At 43.5% G+C, this 22,387-nt stretch overlaps 1 protein-coding gene across 1 annotated transcript in view; it reads right to left on the bottom strand.

Moving 5' to 3' along the window:
• Window positions 1-22,387, bottom strand: part of LOC127568008 (trichohyalin-like) — a 108,426-nt gene that overhangs the window by 15,159 nt on the left and 70,880 nt on the right. Inside the window, 11 exon segments of the mRNA XM_052011288.1 lie at window positions 2,420-2,546; window positions 7,138-7,230; window positions 8,940-9,032; window positions 10,954-11,046; window positions 11,490-11,660; window positions 12,255-12,326; window positions 14,748-14,830; window positions 14,833-14,872; window positions 18,920-18,938; window positions 20,518-20,612; window positions 21,694-21,750. Coding sequence (XP_051867248.1) covers window positions 2,420-2,546; window positions 7,138-7,230; window positions 8,940-9,032; window positions 10,954-11,046; window positions 11,490-11,660; window positions 12,255-12,326; window positions 14,748-14,830; window positions 14,833-14,872; window positions 18,920-18,938; window positions 20,518-20,612; window positions 21,694-21,750 — 943 coding nt within the window.

Below are 22,387 nucleotides of genomic sequence, written 5' to 3'. Positions count from 1 at the left end.
GGTTTGGGAGGTGTTGTCAAAGTAGCCTGGGCAAGTACTTGCAGTGTGTTTGTAGATGGAACACACTGAAGCCACAATGCACCAGTGGTGGACAAAATAAATGATTAGGGCAGTGAATGGAATACCAAGCAGGCTGCTTTGAGCTGATTGGCATTAAGCTTCTGGGGAATTGTTGACAATGCACTCATCCAGGCAAGTGGAGAGTATCCACCACACTCCTGACTTGTAAATACTGAAAAGGCTTTGAAGTGTCAGAAGTTGAATTATTTGCTGCAAGAAACCCAGCTTCTGACTTGCTCTTGTGGCCATGGTATTTATGTGGCTGCTCCAGTTGAGTTTTGGGTCATTGTTGACCCCCAGGATATTGATGATGAGCTCTTTGCAATGGTATTGAATGTTAAGGGTATTGAATGTTAAGGGTATTGAATGTTAACCTGTTCTATAGAAAATGGTCAATGCCCAGCATGCTTGTGCTCCAAATGTCATCAACCCATACTTGAGTGTTGCCTATTGTATTTAGGCATGTATTACTTCATTTACTGAGGAGATGTGAATGGAATTGAACATTGTAAAATCATGAGTGAACATCCCCAATTCTGACCACGTGATGAAAGGAAGGACAACGATGAAGCAGATGGAGTTAGTTGGGCCTAAGACACTGTCCTGAGAAACTCCAGTAGTGATGCCCTGGGTCTGGAATGATTGACCTCCAACAACTACAATCATCTCCCTTTGTGTGAGGCATGACTTTGATCACTAGAGTGTTTTATGTTTGATGACTGGAGTGTTTTATGTTTGATGACCATTTTCTTTAGTTTTACTATGAAACCTTGATGTCACACTCAGTAAAATGCTGCCTTGATGTCTAGGCCATTCATTCTCACTTTACCTCTGGAGTTCAGCTCTTTGGACCATGTTTGGACCAAGGCTCTGCCAAGTTCTGGAACAGAGTGGCCCTGGCAAAACTTAAACAAGGCTTCAGTGAGTAGGTTATTGGCGAATATGCTGCTCGATAGCATTGGTGATGACAGTTCCTTTCAATTTGTTCATGATTGATCGGGTGATAGTAAGCCAAATTGGATTTGTCCTTTTTGTGAATGGGACAAACCTGGGCAATTTTCCATATTGTTGGGTGGATGCCAGTGTTGTAACTTTACTGGAAGAGCTTGGCTAGAGGTGCAGCCAGTTCTCAAGTACATATCCTCAGTATTTCAGCTGGGATATTCCCATAGCTTTTGCTCTTTTCAGTGCTGTCACCAGTTTCTTAATATCATGTGGACTGAATCAAATTGATTATTTCTGGAAAGGGTTGCAGGAGAATATATTTCACTTTAAAGGACACTTACACTTTGATTTGTGTAAAGAGGGGAATCATTAACAGATGCAGAAGCGAACAGCTGGCAACACATGGTGATGTTACTCTGTGGAGAATTATGAATTGAAACACACCTAGCAACAGCCACACTCCAACTTACCCACTGTTCCTCTCTCCCACCTCAACCAAGACAGCAATGAAACCTACCCCAAAAATTCCCTGAGAGAGAGTTGAGACACAGCAGAGAGTTGAGAGTGTTGAGACACAGCAGAATTTGTCCAATGTAGAGGGTAACGTTATCTGTGCAGTGAACTTCAGCCCTGGAACTACCTCAATTCCAGCTGGTAATAAGGTACTACCCAGCATGGTGGAATAACCTACAGCACAGGGCTGTGCCCACCTCTGTTTAACAATTTTTCTATCCATTTTGCACTTGGGCTCAGACAGCAGCCCCCCCTTTGTAATCAATAATAAACTCAATCTGAAAACTTCCTCAACTGCTGTAATTGGTAGTGGCTACCTTTAAATTTTCCAAAAAGGAGAAAGCCTCAAACAATTTGCTACCTTTGCTACAAAACAGGGTCACAGGATGGGACAGTAGGTCAAACACTGTATCTCTGCCACCTGGTTCCAAAATTCAGCCCAATTGCAGGTCTCCCATGTCTGCTGACTGGAAGGGACCATCCTGAGAAGGGCTTTCATCTGCATAGCCAGAATCGTGGCTGATGGGAATGCGCTGACAGCGCCAATTTACCACAAAATGACACAGTAATATTAATTCAAAGGGGTTATAGGATGGAGAGGCATCGAAAATCAGAAATTACTGCACCACTTCTCCTGGGCAGAAAATCAGTTTAGCCACCACAGAAAGAAAGTGCATTGCTCTGTTATGATCCTGTGGTTCTGGAATGGATATTGATGCAAGGTTTTACAACTTCAATTAATGTTACATAACAGTTTCATAATCTCATTTACACATATTTGTTCTGTGACCCAATTCTGGCCCATTCCATTTCTCCTTTTGTCCTTCTTTATCCAGAGGCTATTACAAAATCTGAGATAAGCAACCCCCCCCCCCCCCCCCCCCGAGCATCCTGCACTTACCTAGAGGGCTGTCGCTGGAGCTCTGTTGCTGGGCCTCAGCCTGAGGTCTTGTCTGAGTAGTTTCCCTTTGAGCACTGCCTTCGCTGCCAACATGCTCAGCCTCTCCGTTTGTCATCAGCCCATGTGCCTGGGATAGAGGATGAACAATAGTTACAGGGTGGAACTGGCCCCAAATCTTGCTAAGCTCCCACACACAAGTATAGGAGCAATGTTCTGCTCACCTGGTCATTTAGCTGTCTTGGATTCCAAGTGGCTACCCGATACAGCACACAGCCTGGAGGTCCCAGGCCCAGAGCCCTGGTCTGCACTGAGCTTTCTGATATGACTTGATGTCACTGGGGTGACCTGACAGATGGCTGCAGCTCTGCTGGCTTACAGAGGAGGGGAAGGAAAGCCTGGGCATCAGGTGAGGACAGGAGTAGCACATCCCTCCCCCACCAAGCGCACGTCAGGTTTAGTGCAATATCCCCCCCATACTTTACAAGCACTTTTTGTCTCCTTTTCCATTTTGACAAAAGGTCTCTAATCTGAAATGTTGACTCTTTCTCTTTCCACAGATGCAGCCTGACCTGCTGAATATTTTCAGCATTTTCTGCTTTTGCTTTAGATTTCCAACATCTGCAGTTGCTTTGATTTCATCTGACCCACACTGCCCTTGTTCAAGCAGAAGTCCACATTCAAATAATGTGTACAGAGTCTAATCTGGGAATCATTGCAGCTTGGATGCATAGCGAAGACAGCCTGTAGAAGGTCATCATAAAACTGGATAGAAAGGTGGCCCTAATCACAAAATATATGTTTTACCCAGCTGTGCCTCACTTCAGAGCTCACTGCTTCATATAATTTGCTCTGCTGAGTGTTAGTGGTGCAGGAAGGAGGGCTTTAGGAACTTGGATCATTGGAATCGTTCCTGGGGAAACATGCAAAGTGGAAGGAGACCAATATCCTTGCAGGGAGATTTGCTCACACTGCTCAGGAGAATTTAAACTAATTTGGAGAGGGGGTGGGAAACTCAGTATCAGTGTGGTAGGTGGGGAGATTGATCAGAGTATAGAGGATAAATGAAGCATGTCCAGTGGGCAGAGCAGACAGAGGCAGGTTAGGGGGCATGGGGGTGATGGAAAGATTAACTGCATTTACTTTAATGCAAGGAGCTTCATGGATAAATCAGATGAGTTTAGATCTTGGATTAGCACATGGAATTATGATATTATTGCAATCACAGAAATGTGGTTGAGTGAAGGGCAGGATTGGCAGCTTAATGTCCCAGGGTATAGAAGTTTCGTGCGTGATGGTGGGAATGCAAATGAAGAGGCGGACTTGCACTTCTGATTAGGGAGAACATTACAGCAGTTTGTTGAAATGATTAAAAAAAAAAGCTGCTGGAGGAACTCAGCGGCTCAAGCAGCACCTGTGGAGGCAAAGGAATAGTCGATGTTTCGGGAATGAGAGGATATCCTGGAGGGATTGTCCAGTGAGGCCATATGGATAGAACTTAAGAATAAGAGAACTTGGGGCCAATCACTTTGCTGGGGCTATACAATAGCTTCCCAATAGCCAGTAGGAATTGAAGGAATAGATACGTAAGCAAATCTCAGAAAGGTGTAAAAGCAATAGGGTTTTAACTTTCCTAATATTGACAGGAATTGCCCTAGTGTGAGAGACTTTGATGGGGACAGAATTTGTTAAATGCATCCAACAGTTTTTTGAGACAATATGTAGATAGAGAAGGAGCTGTATTTGACTTAGGAAATATAACTGGGCAAGTGGTGAAAATGTTGGTTGGACCATAATTCTGTAAGTTTCAAGGTAGTTATGGAAACGGATAAGGTTAGTCTTCAAGTTAAGATTGAATTTCATAGTGCAAGAGAGGACCTTATGAAAGTAAACTGGGGGCAGATGCATCTGACAAGTGGAGTCTTTTAAAAGAGTTAGCAAGAGTTCAGGGCCAGCATATTCTGGTAAGGACAAAAGGCAATGATGGCAAGATGAAGGAACCTTGGATGACAAAGGTTACTGAAGTTTTGACCAGGAAAAAAAAGGAAACATATGACAGGTATAGGAAACTACAATCAAATAAGTCCCTTGACGAATATAGACAGTGCAGGAGAGTACTAAAGAAATTAGGAGGGCAGAAAGAGGCCATGAAATATCCTTGGCAGGTAAGATTAAGGAGAATTCCAAGTCATTCTGTAACTATATTAGGAGCAAGAGGGCTGCTAGGGAACAAGTGTGTCCCCTTAGGTACCAAAGGGGTAATCTTTGTGTGAAGCCAGGAAATATGGGTGAGGTCCTAAATAAATATTTCTCATCTGTATACACGAGGAGAAGGATAAGGAGGACTGCGTGTACAGGGAGAGATACAGTTATAGTCTGAAGCACATCAATAATAAAGGATAGAGGTGTTAGATGTCTTGGAGTGCATCAGTGTGGATAATTCCCTAGGACTGGATGAGATCTATCCCAGAATGCTATGGAAACAAGGGAGGAGATGCTGGGGCCCTGATGGAGATTTCTGAATCTTTGCTAGCCAAAGACGAGGTACCAGAAGACAGGAGGATAACACTGTTCCTTTATTTAAGTAGGGCTGGTAATTAAAGGCCAGTGGGCCTTATATCACTGCTAGGGAAATCAGTGGAGAAAATTTGAAGGGACAGGACTTAAATACATTTGGAAAGGCAGAGAATAATTAGGCTTAGTCAGCATGGCTTTGTGCAGGGGAAATCCTGGCTCATTAATATTATTGAATATTTTTCAGGAGTTAACAAAGGAGATTGACAAAGGCAGGAATGTAGATGTTGTCTAAATGGACTTTAATAAGGCATTCTGCAAGGTCTCGCATGGTCGGTTAGTCCAGACCATGCACACGGAATTCAAGGTATGCTGGCTAATGGGATCCAAATTTGGCTTGGTGAAAGGAGGCAGAGGGTAGTGGTGGGAGAAGTCTGACTGGTGGTCTACCACAGGGATCAGTGGTTGGACTTTTGTTGTTTTTGATATATATTAATGACTTGGATGTGAATGCAGGACGTATGATTAGTAAGTTTACGAGTGGCATGAAAATTGGTGATTTTGAGGAAAGTCGTCTAAGGCTACACAGGATATAGATTAGATGGAAAGTTGGGCAGAGAACTGATAGATGGAATTTAATCCCAACAACGAGGCAATGCATTTTGGGAAGTCCAGTAGGAGTAGGATATATACAGTAAATGATAGGGCACTATGTAATGTTGATGTGCAGCGAGACCAAGGGATCCAAGTCCACAGTTCCCTGAAAGTAGTGAAAAAGACATGCGGCATGCTTGCCTTCACTGGTATGGAAAACAGGCAACCTCTGTGTTATGGGGGGGCGGGGGGGGGGGGGCGGGCGTTTCCTAGAAAATGGTCCATGGTGCGTGTTGCGATTTTCTGTAACATGAGGCTGCATCATCTGCGCATGCGTCAAGGAACACGAGTTGATAAAAAAGTGGTTATAATGTGTTTGTTTGTTTATTCCCCCCACCCCCATAAATTCCATGAGAGCAAATTTTATTCTGTATCACAAATTTCTGGGCAGTGATTTGTGAATTCTGTAAGGGTGAATTTCCATTACCCAAAGAAATATAATGCAGGGGTCATCTATATAAGAGTTATGTTGCAAGTTTATGAAATACTGGTTAGACCACACTTCGAATATTGTGTGCAGTTCTGGTTGCCACACTATAGATTGTGCCAGAGAGAGTGCAGAGGAGATTCACCATGATGTTGCCTGGATTAGAGGACTTTAGTTCTGGAGAGAGATTGGACAGGCTGGACTTGTTTTCCCTGAAGCGATGGAGGCTGAGGAGTGATGCGATAGAAATATATAGGATTATGAGAGACATAGAAAGGGTAGATAGTCAGAATCCCATGGAAGGGGTATCACACAAGAGGGCACAGGTTTAAGGTGAAGGGAAGATGTTTTAAAGAGGATCTGAGGGGTAAGTTTTTTTTTACACAGACAGTGGTTGATACCTGGAACACTATGCCCGAGGAAGTGGCGTAATCAGAAACAGTTACTACATTTAGATAGACATTTGAATAAACAAGGCATAGAAGGATACAGTCCTAATGTGAGCACATGAGATTAGTGTAGATGGGCAAATAGGTCAGAATGGGTGAGGTGGGCCGAAGGGTCTGTTTCTGAGCTATACAACTCTATGTCTTTGTTACTGGTGGGAATAAATTTCCCGAGCACAAATGAAAAAGGAGTAATTACTAAGACAGCCATATCTCTCTAGCTTCTATTCTTCAGTTAAGTACGTTATAACAGTGAACGGTCTCCTTCCAGAGCTTTGTTTCAGCAGTCCACTCTTCATGCATAGAGTTCAGACAGGCTGTTTGACAGCAGGAAGAATCCTAATCAAGTCTGCCCCATCCTCATCAAGTCTGCCCCATCCTCATCCAGTACAACTGAATAGGAACTGGGAGATGGAGACCAGACTGATGCCCCCCCCCCCACTGGCCCAGAAGGACTAACACTTAACAATAACACTGCCCTGGCTGCTGAGCACAGACTCTTTCCTGCTCATCACGACGACTTGTAATAGCTTGCAAGCTTTCTGAGTTGCTACCACTGCAATATCCCTCCCTCCCAAAACACCCAATTCTCAATGCTCACCAACATATAATCATTCATGCATGCAACTGATAGCCCAGGAACCCAGACTAGGAGAAGCTTTCCAGTCCCAAATCCGTACCTTCAGTCTCTCCTTCAGGATTACAACCTCATTCCTAAGTTCATCTCGATCAATCCTGATGGCTTCAGAGTATTCCTTCTGTCTTTCTAAGGCCTAATGCATCAGTTATAAGAGACAGATGAGAAAAAAGGAAAAAATGTGTGTAAAAATAGACAGGAGGCAGAATTCAAAGTGAGAAGATACAGGCAAGACTCAAAAGATTCAGGCAAAAACAGCAGGTTTATACATTCACATCAGTCTAAGTAAACAGTTCTCATCACAATACATAGGGTCAACTTCCTTTTGTTATCCCCTCAGGAACTCTTGGCCCCCTAAAGACACTGTAGTGTGACAAATCAGCCTCAGAAGAGTGCATCAACCTGGAAGGAGACAGCAATAGGAACTGAAGGGTAGGAGCTCTGTGCCAACAGATGGTGTGGCCTAGGTCACCAATTGGAAGCTGTTGGTCAGTGATGGTAAAGGGGCTTCTAATCAGCAGGGAGGAAGGGAAGTAGCTACTGGTCAGCAAGGAAGGACTACAAACTATTAGAAGGGGAATTGCTACATCAGTAGAACAAAGGGACTACAGGTCCAGGGTTCAGTGGGGCGGTATTTGGTGTCAGGTTGCAGCTCCTTTTAGGAATTGAGGAAATGAAGGCCTGTGAAGGGTATTACGACCACTGGAAGCATCACAAGGTTCTGGAGGGACAGGCTGCAAGAGCCAGTGGTCAGTGAGGGAGGGAATCATATTTCAGTTCTTATCTTCCACAGAGTTACCATTCCCTATCCTGTACCTTTCTATGTCACAGTCTGCAATATGCATTGTGACTGACTTGGTACCTCGTTCACATGTGTGACTACTCTCAGTTGTCACATATACAGTGGATTTCCTTGCACTGCATTGCCATGGGTCAGCAACAAACCCACACCTCACTAATGCCTCAACTCACTGTGGTCCATTAGCTCCGGAACCTGTTGAGAAGTGGGAACCTATATCATTGTATCTCTGCTTCTTTCCATTCCACTCTCTGAGAGGCACTGTTTCCCATTGAAGCTCCTCCCACTGCCAGTCAGCTAGCCACTGATTGCTGTGCTCCTTTCAGCAGTGCTCTTAGGACCTAAGAACGTGATAGTACTGGATGGAGAACACCTTCTTCATGCAGATACTATGGTGACATGATAATTTCCTTGCTTCTGATTCAGGTGGTGGTGTGCTCAGTCCCAGCTCCAGACACTTCAGCACATATTATGGGCTGATAATCTACTGTAGTCCTGATGGAGGGTTGCACTGTTGGAGGTGTTATTTTTCAGGTGAGCCATTAAACCAAGGCTCTGTCTCCCTCTTGTTTGCATATGCCATGGTATTATTTACAGTGACGGTTTAATCAATATCACAAAGAAAGATTATCTGGTCATTTTCACATGCTGCTTGTGGGATCCTGCTATGTGAAAGCTGACTGCCAGGTACAAAAATGACTACACTGCAAAAGTGCTGGCTGGAAGGTGTTTTTGGTAGACTAGAGAAAAGTACTAGTTAAACACGAGTGTTCCTTAGCTCAAACTGTAGGAATGAGACCCATGCCTGTGGAAAGTGACACTGCTTTAATCTTCTGGAAGAAGTGAAAAGAAATCCTTGATTGCCTTCACTCAAATCTGCTGGGAGAGCTGGTCCAACCAACTTTACTTCTCTTTTGTCACTTTTATCAACCACCAGAGGTTCTAGATGCTACCAGGGGATAACAAAAACTGGTCACAAGTGTTAAAGACTGAGCAAGGAGTGGGTAGCCGCGGTGCCAGGTCCTTCATGCATGGGCAGTTCCTACCCCAATTTTCTTGTCTTTCCATTCCAGCGTCTCCTGGAGGTCAGAGATTTCTTGGGCAAAAGAACGCTGTTTCTGGTTCAGCTGTTTGATTTCCTACCAGTTGGACCCATGCCAAGTAGGGCAGAGAAGGAAAAGGAGAGAAAGAAAAGGTAGAAAGGGGAAGAAAGTGAAAAGAAGCCAGAAAAAAGGTGAACATGAGAAATGGTGGCATACTGAAAGGCAAACCAGACAAAAGCAACAGTTCTCACAGATTTAAATTAAAATGCCACCTCAGATATTTAAAAAAAATCTGAGTTAGCAATAGAGCACTACTCCACCTTCTAAATACCACTTACTGGAAACAAGGGCACATTCTGGGCAGTGCTGTATTCTATCCCCACTCCTAGCCCACTGACCTGACCTCAAGTAGAGCACCAAGTGAGTTAGAGACAGAAAGTGGTCAGGATTCCAGTGTTTACTGCTGATCTGTGCATACAATGCAGATTGTTGATCATTTTGTGGAGGACCATGCACAATCTGCAGGAAAACTCTGAGCTTCCAGTTGCCTATCAGTTTAATTTACCATTCCACTTTGACCTTTCCGTCTGTGGCCTCCTGCATTGTTACAATGAGGCCCAATACAAGTTTGGGAACAAAACTTCATCTTTCACCTGGGCATGTTGTAGCCTGCAGGACTCAATATCAAATTCTCCAACTTTAGATGATTCTCTAGTTTTTTCTGTTTGTATCAGAATTGGCTATTTCTGCCTACCAAAATTTTTACATTTTGTATAGTCTGTTCTGCTGGGCATGTCCAACAGCCTTATTACTAGCAACATGTTAAACCAGAAAGAAGCTTAATCTGATTTTAACTGCTCCTTAACTGCACGTTAAGTCATCCAGTTTCACGCTGTCAGAGATATTACCTCTGTTCCACCAGTCTCCCTCCCCTGCCTTCTCTGCTACCTAAAACTAACATTTTCTTCTCTTTCCCGGTTCTGATGAAGGGTCTCATACCTAAAACATTAAATATCCCTCCCCCACCTTGCTTCATCTGGCTCTCAATTTTTTTTGGTCCCTCTGTCTGCCTCCATCTATCATTCACCTGTCACTGTCTCCTAACTCCACTCCAGCTCCCCCCCCTATCTAGCGCAACGTGCCTATCATGTTACACCTCTCTTCACTCCATCAATCACCTCTGACTCCTATCTCACCACTTCCCTTCTCCCCTTTATACTGGTCATCTCGCCCCTCCACTTTCAGTCCTGATGCAGGGTTTCGACCCGAAATGTCGACAATTCCTTTCCTCCCACAGATGCTACTTAACCCACTAAGTTCCTCCAGCAGATTTTTTGTTGCTCCAGATTCCAGCGTTTGCAGTCTCTTGTGCCAGACATGCTGTGTGTTTCCGTCATTTTCTGTTTTCATTTCCATTTTCCAGCATTTGCAGCTCTTAAAAAAAATGTTAATTTACTATACAACGTTAGGACCTGATTGTCATGCCCTCTGTAGTAAGAGGGTCTGCTGGTGCTCTTGCAAGAATAAGCTCTTTTGGGCATAGAATATGCAGAACTGCATCCGGCTCCAATAAGCAGCTTACACCAAAAACAGCGAGGTCAACTATCAGGAAGAGACAAGACTGAAGGGGTGGGAGTAATTCAGGATGTGTGGCAATGGCGCAAGGAAGCCAGGATAGCTTCAGCATATTAAGTTAATACAAAGTGCTACTACTCCAGCTGGTGTACTGCAGTATCATCAGCCTTACATGCCAATTCACCAGTCTTCATATATGAAATGGAGCTGGGCTAAACCTGTCCATACATAACGTACACCAAAAAAAGTCATCAGCAATTTAGATGGAACAAAAAAAAGCATGGCTAATCCTAGACAAACCTGAACCTTGGCATAGCTCCCTGTCCAAGGTATTACATGAACTAGTATGCTATCACCATTACTGGCCATTGCCTTTCAGAAACGGCCAGTGGTGGCAGCTTTGCTGCTCGCTGTCTGAAATGACCTGTACCAATTCACTTACCGTTAACATCTCTTCCCTCTCTTTAAGGGTCTCCTTCATTTCTTCAAATTGACACTGCAAGATGCTATAAGCATGTTTTTGTCTCTCTAATTCCTAGCAAGAAGAAGAAGAAGTTAGGTGTTACATGTTCAATAAACCAGGGCAGTTGAAAAATGAAGTACCTACAATACCAGAGAGAAGGGTGAATATTGTCCACAGATGAAACTGCAACTAATAACCCACCTCAGGGCACCTGAAGCAATGTGAGACCTGGGTGAGGAGGCAGGGATCTATGTCTGTGAATCTCCACACAAGCCATTAAAGTGAGTAGGGTGGTAAGGAAAGGAGAGGGATATCTGTGGCTCTCCACACTGATAGGATGAGGATTTGTGTCTGAGATTTCCACCACTTGGTGAGAGCACAGGGAACTCAACACGTGATTCTCCTACATAGTGGTGGGATATCATAATCAGTGGACAGAATAAAAGGCCTATTCCACTCTGGGAGCTGTAATCTGCTGTCATTCGCCTATGATGTCAGACACCCCATCTACTTACCTTGGTCTTTTCCTCATGTCCCCTATGCATCTCCGCTAACTGTTCTTCCAGCTCCAGCAGGTCTTCCCTCAGTGTGTCCACCTGGTACATAAGGTTGGCCTTTTCATTGTCTAGCTGTGCATTTGATACCATTGCCTTTTTGTACTTCTCCTCAACCTCCATCAATGAGTCCTGGATAAGGAGCAAAAAAAACTGTCAAAGGAGCAGCAAGCAAACAAACTAGAATGGCAGGGGTAGCAATGGATTCCATTGGGACCAGGACACAGCCTGCCTTAAAAACTAAATATACAGTGATAGGGCAGAGGATCCTTCATATTGTTATGAAATATTGACTCAATCACATGTGAAAGAACCAGTAGTCAAACTCACTTCACCTGCAGAAAGTAAAACTTGAGTTAACCCATCTCTGCAATAGTAGATTCAAACTTTCTCAACTCAGCCAGGGTTGGTGTACAGTTGCACCCTCCAAAGGTATGGGAGAAGTGATTGCTGGTGAGAGATAGGGGAAGGGGGTACAGGCAGGGAGGGTGAGTGATCCAGAGGAGGAAAAATTAGAGAGAGCATAAGCACACGAATGAGCTGGTTAGAAATTGATTAATGCTAAGGTGAAAAACTGAATGCATTCAGCCCAGCCCATGCTGTTAATTTGAAGCTGATTAGATGGAGGTCAGTTGGAACTGAACCCTATTGGTTAGCATCATGTCTGTACTTAGGCAGCTAAGCACCACTGGGGGAAGGGCTCACACTCATTCCCAAACTATATACCTTCAGCTCCTTTAACCCTTCCATGTATTTTCCTTCTACATCCTGTATCTGGTCCTTTAATTCAAAGATTTCCTGTTGGTGGGAAAAGTGGACAGCAATGAGAACAGAGAGACCAAGAGCAGAGAGAAATAGGTAGATGAACAGAAGAGGCAGTTACCAGAGAGCCAAAAACAGGAAGAAATTCAAGAGAGACAAAGACTGAAAACAAATAGAGAGAACAGGCAAGAGAGCAAAAAAGAAGATAAGGAGGGATAAGAATAAGGAAGAGCTCCAGACAGAGGTACAAAATGTGAAAGAGAGAGGAAGAGAAGTTGAGAAAGGGAATGAAAGTAACGTAGGGACAGGAAAAGAGTCTGAAACACAAAACAAAAGTGAGTTGAATAGAGACAGAGATGAAGTGATGAATAAAGATTAAAGAGAGTCTGGCAGGTATAAAGTCATGGAGAAACAGTCACAAAGAAAACAATAGAACCTAAGTAGGAAGAAGAGAAAGAATGAGACACAAAGGAGAGAGACATAAATTAAAGACAAGGATGACACAGAAGGAGAATGAAATACAATTAGAGATAGAAGAAAAGAAGATGGTAAAAGCTATAGAGGCAAACCAACAGTGAAAGAAAGGGAAAGAGAGAAATGATGCTGAGGGAAAAGAGACAGGGAAGTCAAGCATGGAAAATTTGTAACTGTGGAAGCCATTCAGCCCATGGTGTCTCTGCTGATCAAAATAAAGCTACCCAGCTTAATCTCGCCTTTCTGCATGGGCTTCACAGATCTGCAAGTCACAACTTTTCAAGTACACATCCAAGTCTTTATCTTCTGAGGCAGTTCTTTGGGATTGAGGACGACCTGTTTCCACTCCAGTTTTCTGGGTTCTGAGGTGGCTGATGAGGATAATGTAGAAGCCACAGGTTTTTCCACAGATGGGGAAGGTGTGGCTGACAGAGTGAGCACATGAGATGTTTGTGAGGTGACATGCTCCTTTTGCTGTTTACACAGGACTTCTGTGTGCTCTTGATGCGTGGACTCAAGGTTCTCAATACCATTTCACATGCTTCTTCACCATGGATTTCCAAAAGTCAGTGGGAATGTTGCATCTTTTCAAGGAGACTGAGTGCATCCTTTTTCTGTTTATCTTGTATTCTCTTCTTGTGTCAAAGCAAAAAAGAATGCCCATTTTCAGAGTCTGGTGTCCAGCATGTGAGCAATGTGACCTGCCTAAGGGAACTAACTGAGTGTAATTAGTGCCTCAATGCTGGAGATGGTTGGCTGAAGACAGTGTGCTTGGTTCACCAATCCTTTCAGTGAATTTAAAGGATTTTCAGATTCAGTGTTGGTGGTATCTTTCCAGTGTCTTAGATGCCTTCTGCAGGTAGTCAGATCTCAGAAGCAAAAGGAGAACAAAGATCACTGCTGCTCTGTAGACCATGCGTGAGGTCTTGATCTTCAAACACTCTTTTCCTCAGTGGACCAAGGGTTTTTCTAGGGCACTGAAAGTGGTGGTGACTTTCATTACCAATGTCTGCCTTCATTGAGAGGTAGTTCCTGAATTAAGGGAAGTGCTCCATGTTTTCCAAGATCTTGCTATGAAACCTTGTGAGAGGGCAGTGTGGAGTACCATGGACATATTGGTGGAGGATCTTTGTCTTGCGAATATTCTCTAATGTGCCTTAGAAAATCAGTTGATGATGGCTTGGAGCTCAGCTTCTGAGCACACGAATGCAAACATTGTATGCATACTGCAGCTTGACTACTGAGGTCTGCATGACATTAATTTTGGACTATAGTCACCATGGGTGAACATTTTCTTGTAGGCTGTGAAGATTAAGTCTACTCCCATGGGAAGTTTGCTAGTGGTAAGAAAAATCAAAAAAGCTGTGCAACAATGATGCAGCCTTGCTTGACGACAGTCTTTGCTGAGACTAGCTAATGTAGACCCATTAGTTAGAACATGGCTTGCATGCTATCATGAAGCAAACGTATGTAGGAGATGAAATTCTGTGAGCAGCCATTTGAGGGGTTCTCCGGTTCCTCCCATTTGACATTATTAATGACATTAGTGAGGTTGAGAAAGACCATGTATAGTGGTTGGTCCTGCTTCCTGCATTTTTCTTGGAGTAGTCATGTGGGAGGACAGAATCTAGCTCCTTGGCCACAGTGAAGAGGCGAATAAGGAAGACCCTGGCAATGACTTTCCCTGTGGCAGATAGCTGGGAGATGCCTCTGTAGTTACCATAATTTGACTTGCCTCCTATTTCAAGGGTGATCATGATTCAAGTACTCTTTGAATAGTTTTGCCTCGACCACTCTTCCAAGCTGTGATCCAGACCCCTGTCACTTTCTCCATGAAAAGGATTTCTTCATCTCTACTATGCACTTAAAGGCACATTTAGGAAATATGGGTATTTGCCAATGAATTCCTTATCTATGTTCCCACTGGATGAGCTTTTCCCTGGCAACTCCAGCATTGAAATGCCGTTCCAATACACTCCTTACCTTGATCTCTCGAATGGAGCCTTCAGTGTCTATTGAGGTGGTAGTCTCCCCACTACCTCGCCTTGATGAGGTTCCCCCCAGGAGGCAAGGGTAGCTGCAGAGAGGCTTGAAGCTGCTCTGGATCCCTGAAACAAAAAGTGCATCAATTAGTAAGCAAGGTCACATGGACCAGAGTATTCTACAGGCACAAGGCCAATAACTATGCTTGTTCTGGACAGGACCAACCAAAATCAAAAACCATTAGGCCACCAAATAAACATCAACCTGAAAAGGACATTATACATTTGTTATAGAGCTGGGATATTGATAATGATATTCAATCCATGGGCCTAGAAATTGCCTACACCTGTACTTTTGGCATTAAAACAGCAATGCATTTCTCACTAATGCTGTTTTCAAATGTTTCCAAAAAGGCCAATACTTTCTACTGCACGTTTCAAAAACTGCATTGAGTTCTGCACTTACTATTTAAGAAACTCCGTGAACAACCTTGCAGTTGGCAGCACTCAGCCAAACAACTGTGACCTCATTAGCCACTGCTTAAGAGTTATACATACACAAAACAAATATTACTGGAGAGTGCAGATTACTTGCGGTGACTGCAGCTGTTATACAAAATATAGCCCCAGGTTTAGTCAGAGGGACCTGGAGAGGCTGGTGGACAATATTAGCACAGCAAAGATGTCTTTATGTGCAAAAGGCTACATGTAGGTACTGGAAACCAGTACTTCAAGAAAGACCTTGATCTTGTCAGATTTGTCAAGTTGAGTCCTCAGCAATTAGGACCACCTTCATTATATTTTTAAACTTTTACATTTCTATTCACAGTCAATAAGTGCCTTTCTTTACAATAAACACACACAGACACACACCAGTTTACCTCTCCTCCCCCCACAACCCTGTCTCTCCCTATCATTCCACATTTTTGTCTCTCCCACCTCTCTCCATGTCCTTATCTCACTCTCTTGTCTCTACATATTACATTCTTTCCAATTCCCCCCCCCCACGTCTCTATCTCTCTCTGTCTATGATGCACTGCCCATTGTCCCCTCTAACACATGCCTCTCTCGCATTTCTCTGCATGCTTCACCATGTCTACTACACGAACGACTTAAAGTAGTGTAGCACAACCCCAACCATCCAGGTTCAATCCTGACCTACAGTGCTGTCTGTGTGGAGTTTACACATTCTCCCTGTGACCACATGGGTTTCCCCCAGGAGTTCCACCACATCCAAAGTAGTGCTAATTGGCTACTGTAAATTAGCCCTAGTGTATTTGACTGGTGGGAAAACAGGGGTGTTTAAGGGCAACGTGAGAGAACATATTTGAGGGGAAATATGTGGGGAAAATGGGATAGCTCTAAGGGTTATAGATTCTAAGAGCTGAATAACCTTCTTCTATGTCTTAAGAAATATGGAAATCCAGCAGACCACATCAAGGAGACAGTAATACTTCTGGGTCTTGTAACAAAAAATATCTTTATGTGCATACAATCCAACATAAATATGTTTCATACAGACTCTACTATTACACATGTAGTCAGATGCCATTTCATATAACTATCATGAGTTAGCAAAGATAATTGTGACATACCATACAGGGGCCCTTGCATAGTGAGAGCTTTTACTGCAATTGCAAACATAAAGATCGAATCAGATGCATACTCAGAATCTTGGATAGTCAACGTTGATTTGAAACTTCATTAAAAACTTGTCTCCTTCAAACTCTCCAGTAGTGGCAGCCAATCATGGCTCATTAGTTTTATCGTAAAACTCATTGATCTGATACAAGTACCAGAAAGGGGCAGCATGGTAGCGTAGCAGTTAGCATAACACACTTACAGCGCCAGCAATCGGGTTCAATTCCCGCCGCTGTCTGTAAGGAGTTTTTATGTTCTTCCTGTGATTGTGTGGGTTTCCTCCAGGTGCTCCAATTTCCTCCCACATTCCAAAGACGTACAGGTTAGTAGGTTAACATGGGTGTAATTGGGCGGTGCAGGCTTGTTGGGCTGGAAGGGCCTGTTTACCTTGCTGTATAAATGAAGTTTTAAAGTCAGTAATGGCAGAGGGATATAGACTGCAGTGGACCACAGACATTTCCATTTGAACTCTGAGGGACTGTTTGATGCAGAGAATTCCTAACTGAGAACATTTAGAACATTGCTGCAGGATCATCTATGGTATCCCTTTTTCTTTGGAGAGTTTCCTCACAAAGACAGGAAGGTAGCCCTGTGCCACAGCCAAATGAACTTGAGGAGCAACAGATTCGGGCTCTACCTGTTGCAGAAGAGCAGCAATGTCACTCGTGCACCTGTCTGTGCAGAGCACTAGCTCAGATCTCGACATTGTGAGAATATATTATTGCTGTGTTCCATACGGAAGACATCTAGCAGTAGCAAGAAGGAGGGTTCAGTCAGTGGTGCTGACTGGAGAACACATCCATATTCTTTTGGGAGCTGATGCAGCCATGAGAACCTGGCTTCCAATTGCTCTTGTGTCAGGCAACAGCATTGCAGAGAAGACAGAGAAGTTGAGATTGAGCAGGTTTCTACTTCTACTCAGGCAGGAGTCCTAGTCCTCCATAATTCTGCTAACCCTGACCCACCAGCAGGGAGGTTCCCAGGTACAGGAGATTAGCGCTCTGAGGACATCAGTGAAGCACTCAGGGAGCAAACTGCCATGTTCCAGGAGCAATGTGCCAACCTTAGCAAGCTTTTGGAGGGTATGGCAATAAACTGGGCAACACCAATCCCACAAGTTTTTCTTACAGAGGTGTAGTAGGCATATGGAACGAGCTGCCAGAGTGGTAGAGGGAAGTACAATTACAATTGTTTAGAAAAAACATTTGGACAAGTACATGGACAGGAAAGGTTCATAGAGATATGGTCCAAACACAGGCAAATGGGATAGCTTAGATAGGCATCTTGGTCAGTGTGGATGAGTTTGGCCGAATGGCCTGCTCCCGTGCTGTATAACTCTATGACTCAAGAAGGGTGGGCAGGAAGAGTATAGTCAGATAATTATGGGAGGCTAGAGTTTGTAAAGGATATTGGTCACCGAGCTCTGAGTTTCCTGTTCATCTACGGGATATTTTCACCAGACATCCAATCCTTCTACTTCTCCATCCCATACCAGGGTAGTTTGAGTGCCCAAACAGTTCCCCTCCATAACTGAATTCATTCTTACCATTGATCAGCTCCTTTAAACTTTACTGATTTCCTTCAACTCAAAGTTGCAGACGTAGGAACTCCATTGGTCCAAATTGTACCTGTTTCTTTGTGGAATATATTTTGGTCCTCCTTTAGTCCCCCTCCCTCAGTTCCTTTCCTGATACACTGATGACTGTTTGGTGCTGCTTCTTGCCTCTTGCACTCGAAAATGTTGTCAACTGTCGACCAATTTCCAGCCTGCTGTCTCTTTCACACAGACCTTGTTTGACTCTTCACTTTCTAAACATCTGTCTCCATCTCAGATGATAGAGTAGTGATCAACATCCACTAAAAGCCCACAATCTTTCACAACCAACTTGATTACACCTTCTCCCACCCAGCTTCTTGTAATGACTACATAACATTCTCTCAATTTCTTCAGTCTGTCTTATCTGTTCTGACAACAACATTTTCCATTCCATACTTCTGAGGTGTCTTCTGTTTCCTGTAATCATGGCTTTCCCTTCACGATAGTTGACAGGGCTCTTCACTACGCCTTTTCCATTTCATCTCCTTTCCTCCTAACCCAGAGAAAGAATGAAGGTTCCTCTTCTCACCTTCCACCTAGCAACTTCCACATTCAATAGATCATTGTTCATAACTGCTGCCACCTTCAACTAGATGCCACCACCAGACACATCCTCTACTCCCCTTCCAGCATTCCAAAAGCTCCCATTCCTCCACAGCTCTCTAGTTCACTTTTTCTCTCCAAATGCATCTTCCAGGTCAGCACTGATTCACTTGTACTACTTCCTTCCACAAACCAAATGTAGATTGGGTGACTACTTTGCAGAATGCTTCTGTTCTGTCTTGCTGAGTGACTCTGTGCTACCTGCTGCTGTCACTTTAACTTTCCACTAACAGTTTGACAGCTTTGTCTTTACCCTCTTACACCTCCAGTGATGCCCACAGAACTGTTAAGGGCAGAAAACAAAGTTCAGGTACTTGTAGCAAGCTCCTCACCTTCTCTGTAAAATCCTTTCTAACCTTTCCTCCACCTATAAGGAGAGAGAAGAACAAAGGAAGTTTAGAAAAACATTCATCATTAACAAAACTATTTTTACAACCATGCAGCAGAGTGCAGCCATGTTAACATCAAACAAGAGCCAATGACCTGTGGGAGTCCATATCCCTGGAACCATGTACACGATAGGTCAGTGCCCACATTTCAAGATCCAAAATAAGCCAACTGCCCATGAATTAGAGGGGTAGGGAGGGGGAGGGAGGAGGAAGGAGGGGGGCAAGGAGGGAGGCACAGAAAAAGCAGAGTCATCATTGTCAGAGAAAGAGAGAAAAGCCAATAGCACTGAATGACTGCAGCTAGTGTGAGTTAGTATTCATGGTTGGACAGATACTGTTTAACAATATCGTGCACAATCTGCTAAATTAGTCTTTTTGTTTTCCACACTGAATTAAAAATCATGCTCAGTCTTTTAGAATATTTCACAATGCTAAATTATACCGCCTTAACGCAAATTACATTCACCATGAATACAGACCTTTACCCAGTGTTATAGTGACAGATTTGTATTAGTGTTAGACAATAAAAGACTAATAATCCATTCATACTTTCCATTGGTGTTATGCAGTGAGAGACCCTCTCGTACTGTACTCAAGTGATATACATTAACAATCCTGCCCCTACCAGTACTGTATCCCAGTTATACAATGATAGGCCTATACCCACCTGTATTATATCCTAGTGTAATACAACCAGACCTGTACCAACCAATATTGTACCCCAGTGTAATATAGAGTCAGTCATTTCCCCGTCAGTATATCCATGCAATAGTGACAAACCTGCACTTCACCAGTACAGCAATAAATATACGGAGAGATTTATAACCCACTGTGATAGCAAGACCATACCTGCCAGTACTTTACCAGTTGTAAAAGGGAGGCCTGTATCCCTCAGTATTATACAATGTGAGGCCTATGTCTACTGAGCATTGTACCTCAGTATGATGACAAACCTGCACTTACTACTCCTGTACCATGATATATCATGTCATAACTACGACTATATCACTATAATGTTGCATAACTGTCCCCACCAGTGCTATATCCCAGTATTGGACAGTACAGACCTTAAGTCTCTAATATTGCACTTTAATGTTATACAGTTTCAGGAGGTTTTTATGCAACAGTTAACACATAGGAGAGATGAGCTCTTGCCATACATAATACTACCTAATAGAGGTAAGAACTCATTCTGTGTTGTTCAATAAATAACCTATTCCATTTCCCACATGCCTACATCATTTTTGCTTTTAAATCCAATATTTTTCAGTTGGAGCATAACAGTCTTGGAGAGAGCGTGGTGAGGTACAATATTTAAAAACAAATTTTTCACATCAAAACTGACACAGGGGTTGAGAGTAATGCTTCCATTTGATTTGGGCAGAATCTAAGATCACAGCTGGCTTTGTAGACTGGAAAAACTATAACCAGTCTCTACAAAGTAAAGGTTCCTGCGGAGATCATGAAGGAGAAGAAAGGAAACTAGGAGGTTACACTAAAACAATAAAGATGTGCATATTTTGTAAACACCAACAGTAGACAGCAAGATTGTCCTCACCACTGGACTTGCCCGAGCTGAGCTCGCGCGAGATGATGTACGGGAACTGGAGCCAAGTAAACAGTTGTATTCGGAGGGCTAGTCAAATGGGGAAAGTGGAGGAGAGACAGAGAGAGGCGGGATTAGATGGAAGGTGTTTAGGGACAGCTTACAGTAGTGCTTCTATACAGAGACAAAACACACAACATGCAATGTTTCTTAATGATTGATAATTTATTGGGAGAGGTACACATCTCAGTGTCAGGGACAGAACTCTTCCCATCCATCCATCCATCTGCACATATATACTTTACCTTCCTAAGGCCCCAGTGAGGGGCCCACTTTGATACTAGCCAAATATTATTTTAAAAACTGGGCAAAACACTTTTTGAGCTCTGGCATCAAATCAGGCAAAGTGCAATGCATGCAGATCTTGGATCCCCATCCAAGTTGCCTCTCTCTAGATCCTATGGTCCTAGACCAAATCTTATGCTTTCTTCCCAACTACAACCATACATCGCAGATCCACACAAACATACGCCAACGAGTCCTTTCCAATCATACTCCCTCTCCTAACCCACCCTCTTCTGCCAGTGGTCTATCCCAGATTGTACCCTGTACCTAACAAAATAAAATGTCTCTAGGTGCTTCACAGGAGTGCTTTCAAATAAAATTTTACACCAAGCCACACCAGAGACAAAGCCTGATGACCAAAAATTTAGATATGAAATTAATTGAGAATTGCAAAAAGAATTGAGGGGTGGAGAGTTTAGAAAGGGAAATCCAGAAATTGGAGCCAAGGCAATTGAAAGTACGGTACCACCAATGGTGGAATCAACAATGATTATGATCAACAGGGAGGAATTAAAGAAGTGCAGAGGTTCCAGTGTTATAAGCTGTAGAACTTTACAGAAATGGGGGGGGGGGGGGGGGGGGGGGGGGGGGGGGTGCAGCAGGGGTCTGGGGTATTGATGATGGTATTTGAATGTACAATGTAGCTGGCTGTCACTGTTCTGCACTCACACTGGGTGCTGCAGTCTTAAAATTGATTGTCTGGGTACAGGGCCTTTTTCAGACACCCCTAGTACCATGCAGAATAACCAGTGTCACTTTCCATGCTGTTGGAGATTGTGTCAGGAGCTAGAAGCTATATTAGAGAGAGAGGGAGACTAGGCCTTACGACGCGAGAGCTGGAACTACTGTAGCGACGGCTGGCACTCCCGTCATAAGCAGACACCTGGAAGAATGAAACAACAGTAAAACTGAGTTAACTGGCAGGACAGGTTAAGTGGCCACAGCAATGATGTGACAGACGTGTTGTGAAATCATGCATAGCTGATCAGTGGGGATGGTGTGGTAGGGATGTGCAGCAGAAGCATTGTTTAGAGATCAGTTCACAGCACACCACACAGGGTAAGAGTGTAGAGAGACATTATTGATCCTTGGGATTTGATTTTCCCTCAGAAAGATAAACTGGAGTATTTTCCAAGTAGAAGTTAGAGGTAGAAATCATACTCAAACTGAATGATTCTTTGAAAGGAGTGGAAGGAAACCATGCTTCAGTTATATAGATTTGAGGGCTATTTATGTGAAGGTGAAGTAGGTTTCCTTTTCACGGAGATTTAATTTTCTGTGAAAGCTCATGAATTACTTTTGTTTTCTTTTTATTATAGTACTAACTGTACTCCTTTTATCCTCTTGAGGCTTGGTGTCTCCAGTGTTCATTTTATTGTGCCTTGTCCCCATCACTGTTTCTCATCTCCTTTCAATATTCCTTATGGTCTCCAATGCTCCTAAGCTGTCCCGATGATGCTTTCTAGCTGCTCAGTGGCCCCAAGTGTTTCCTCCCAACTATCTCAATGTCTCCCAAGCTG

The sequence above is a fragment of the Pristis pectinata genome, chromosome 1 (genome assembly GCF_009764475.1).
Source record: "Pristis pectinata isolate sPriPec2 chromosome 1, sPriPec2.1.pri, whole genome shotgun sequence".
NCBI classification, from domain to species: Eukaryota; Metazoa; Chordata; class Chondrichthyes; order Rhinopristiformes; family Pristidae; genus Pristis; species Pristis pectinata.
Note: the sequence above shows the minus strand (reverse complement) of the source record. Positions and strands in the feature narration are given on the sequence as shown.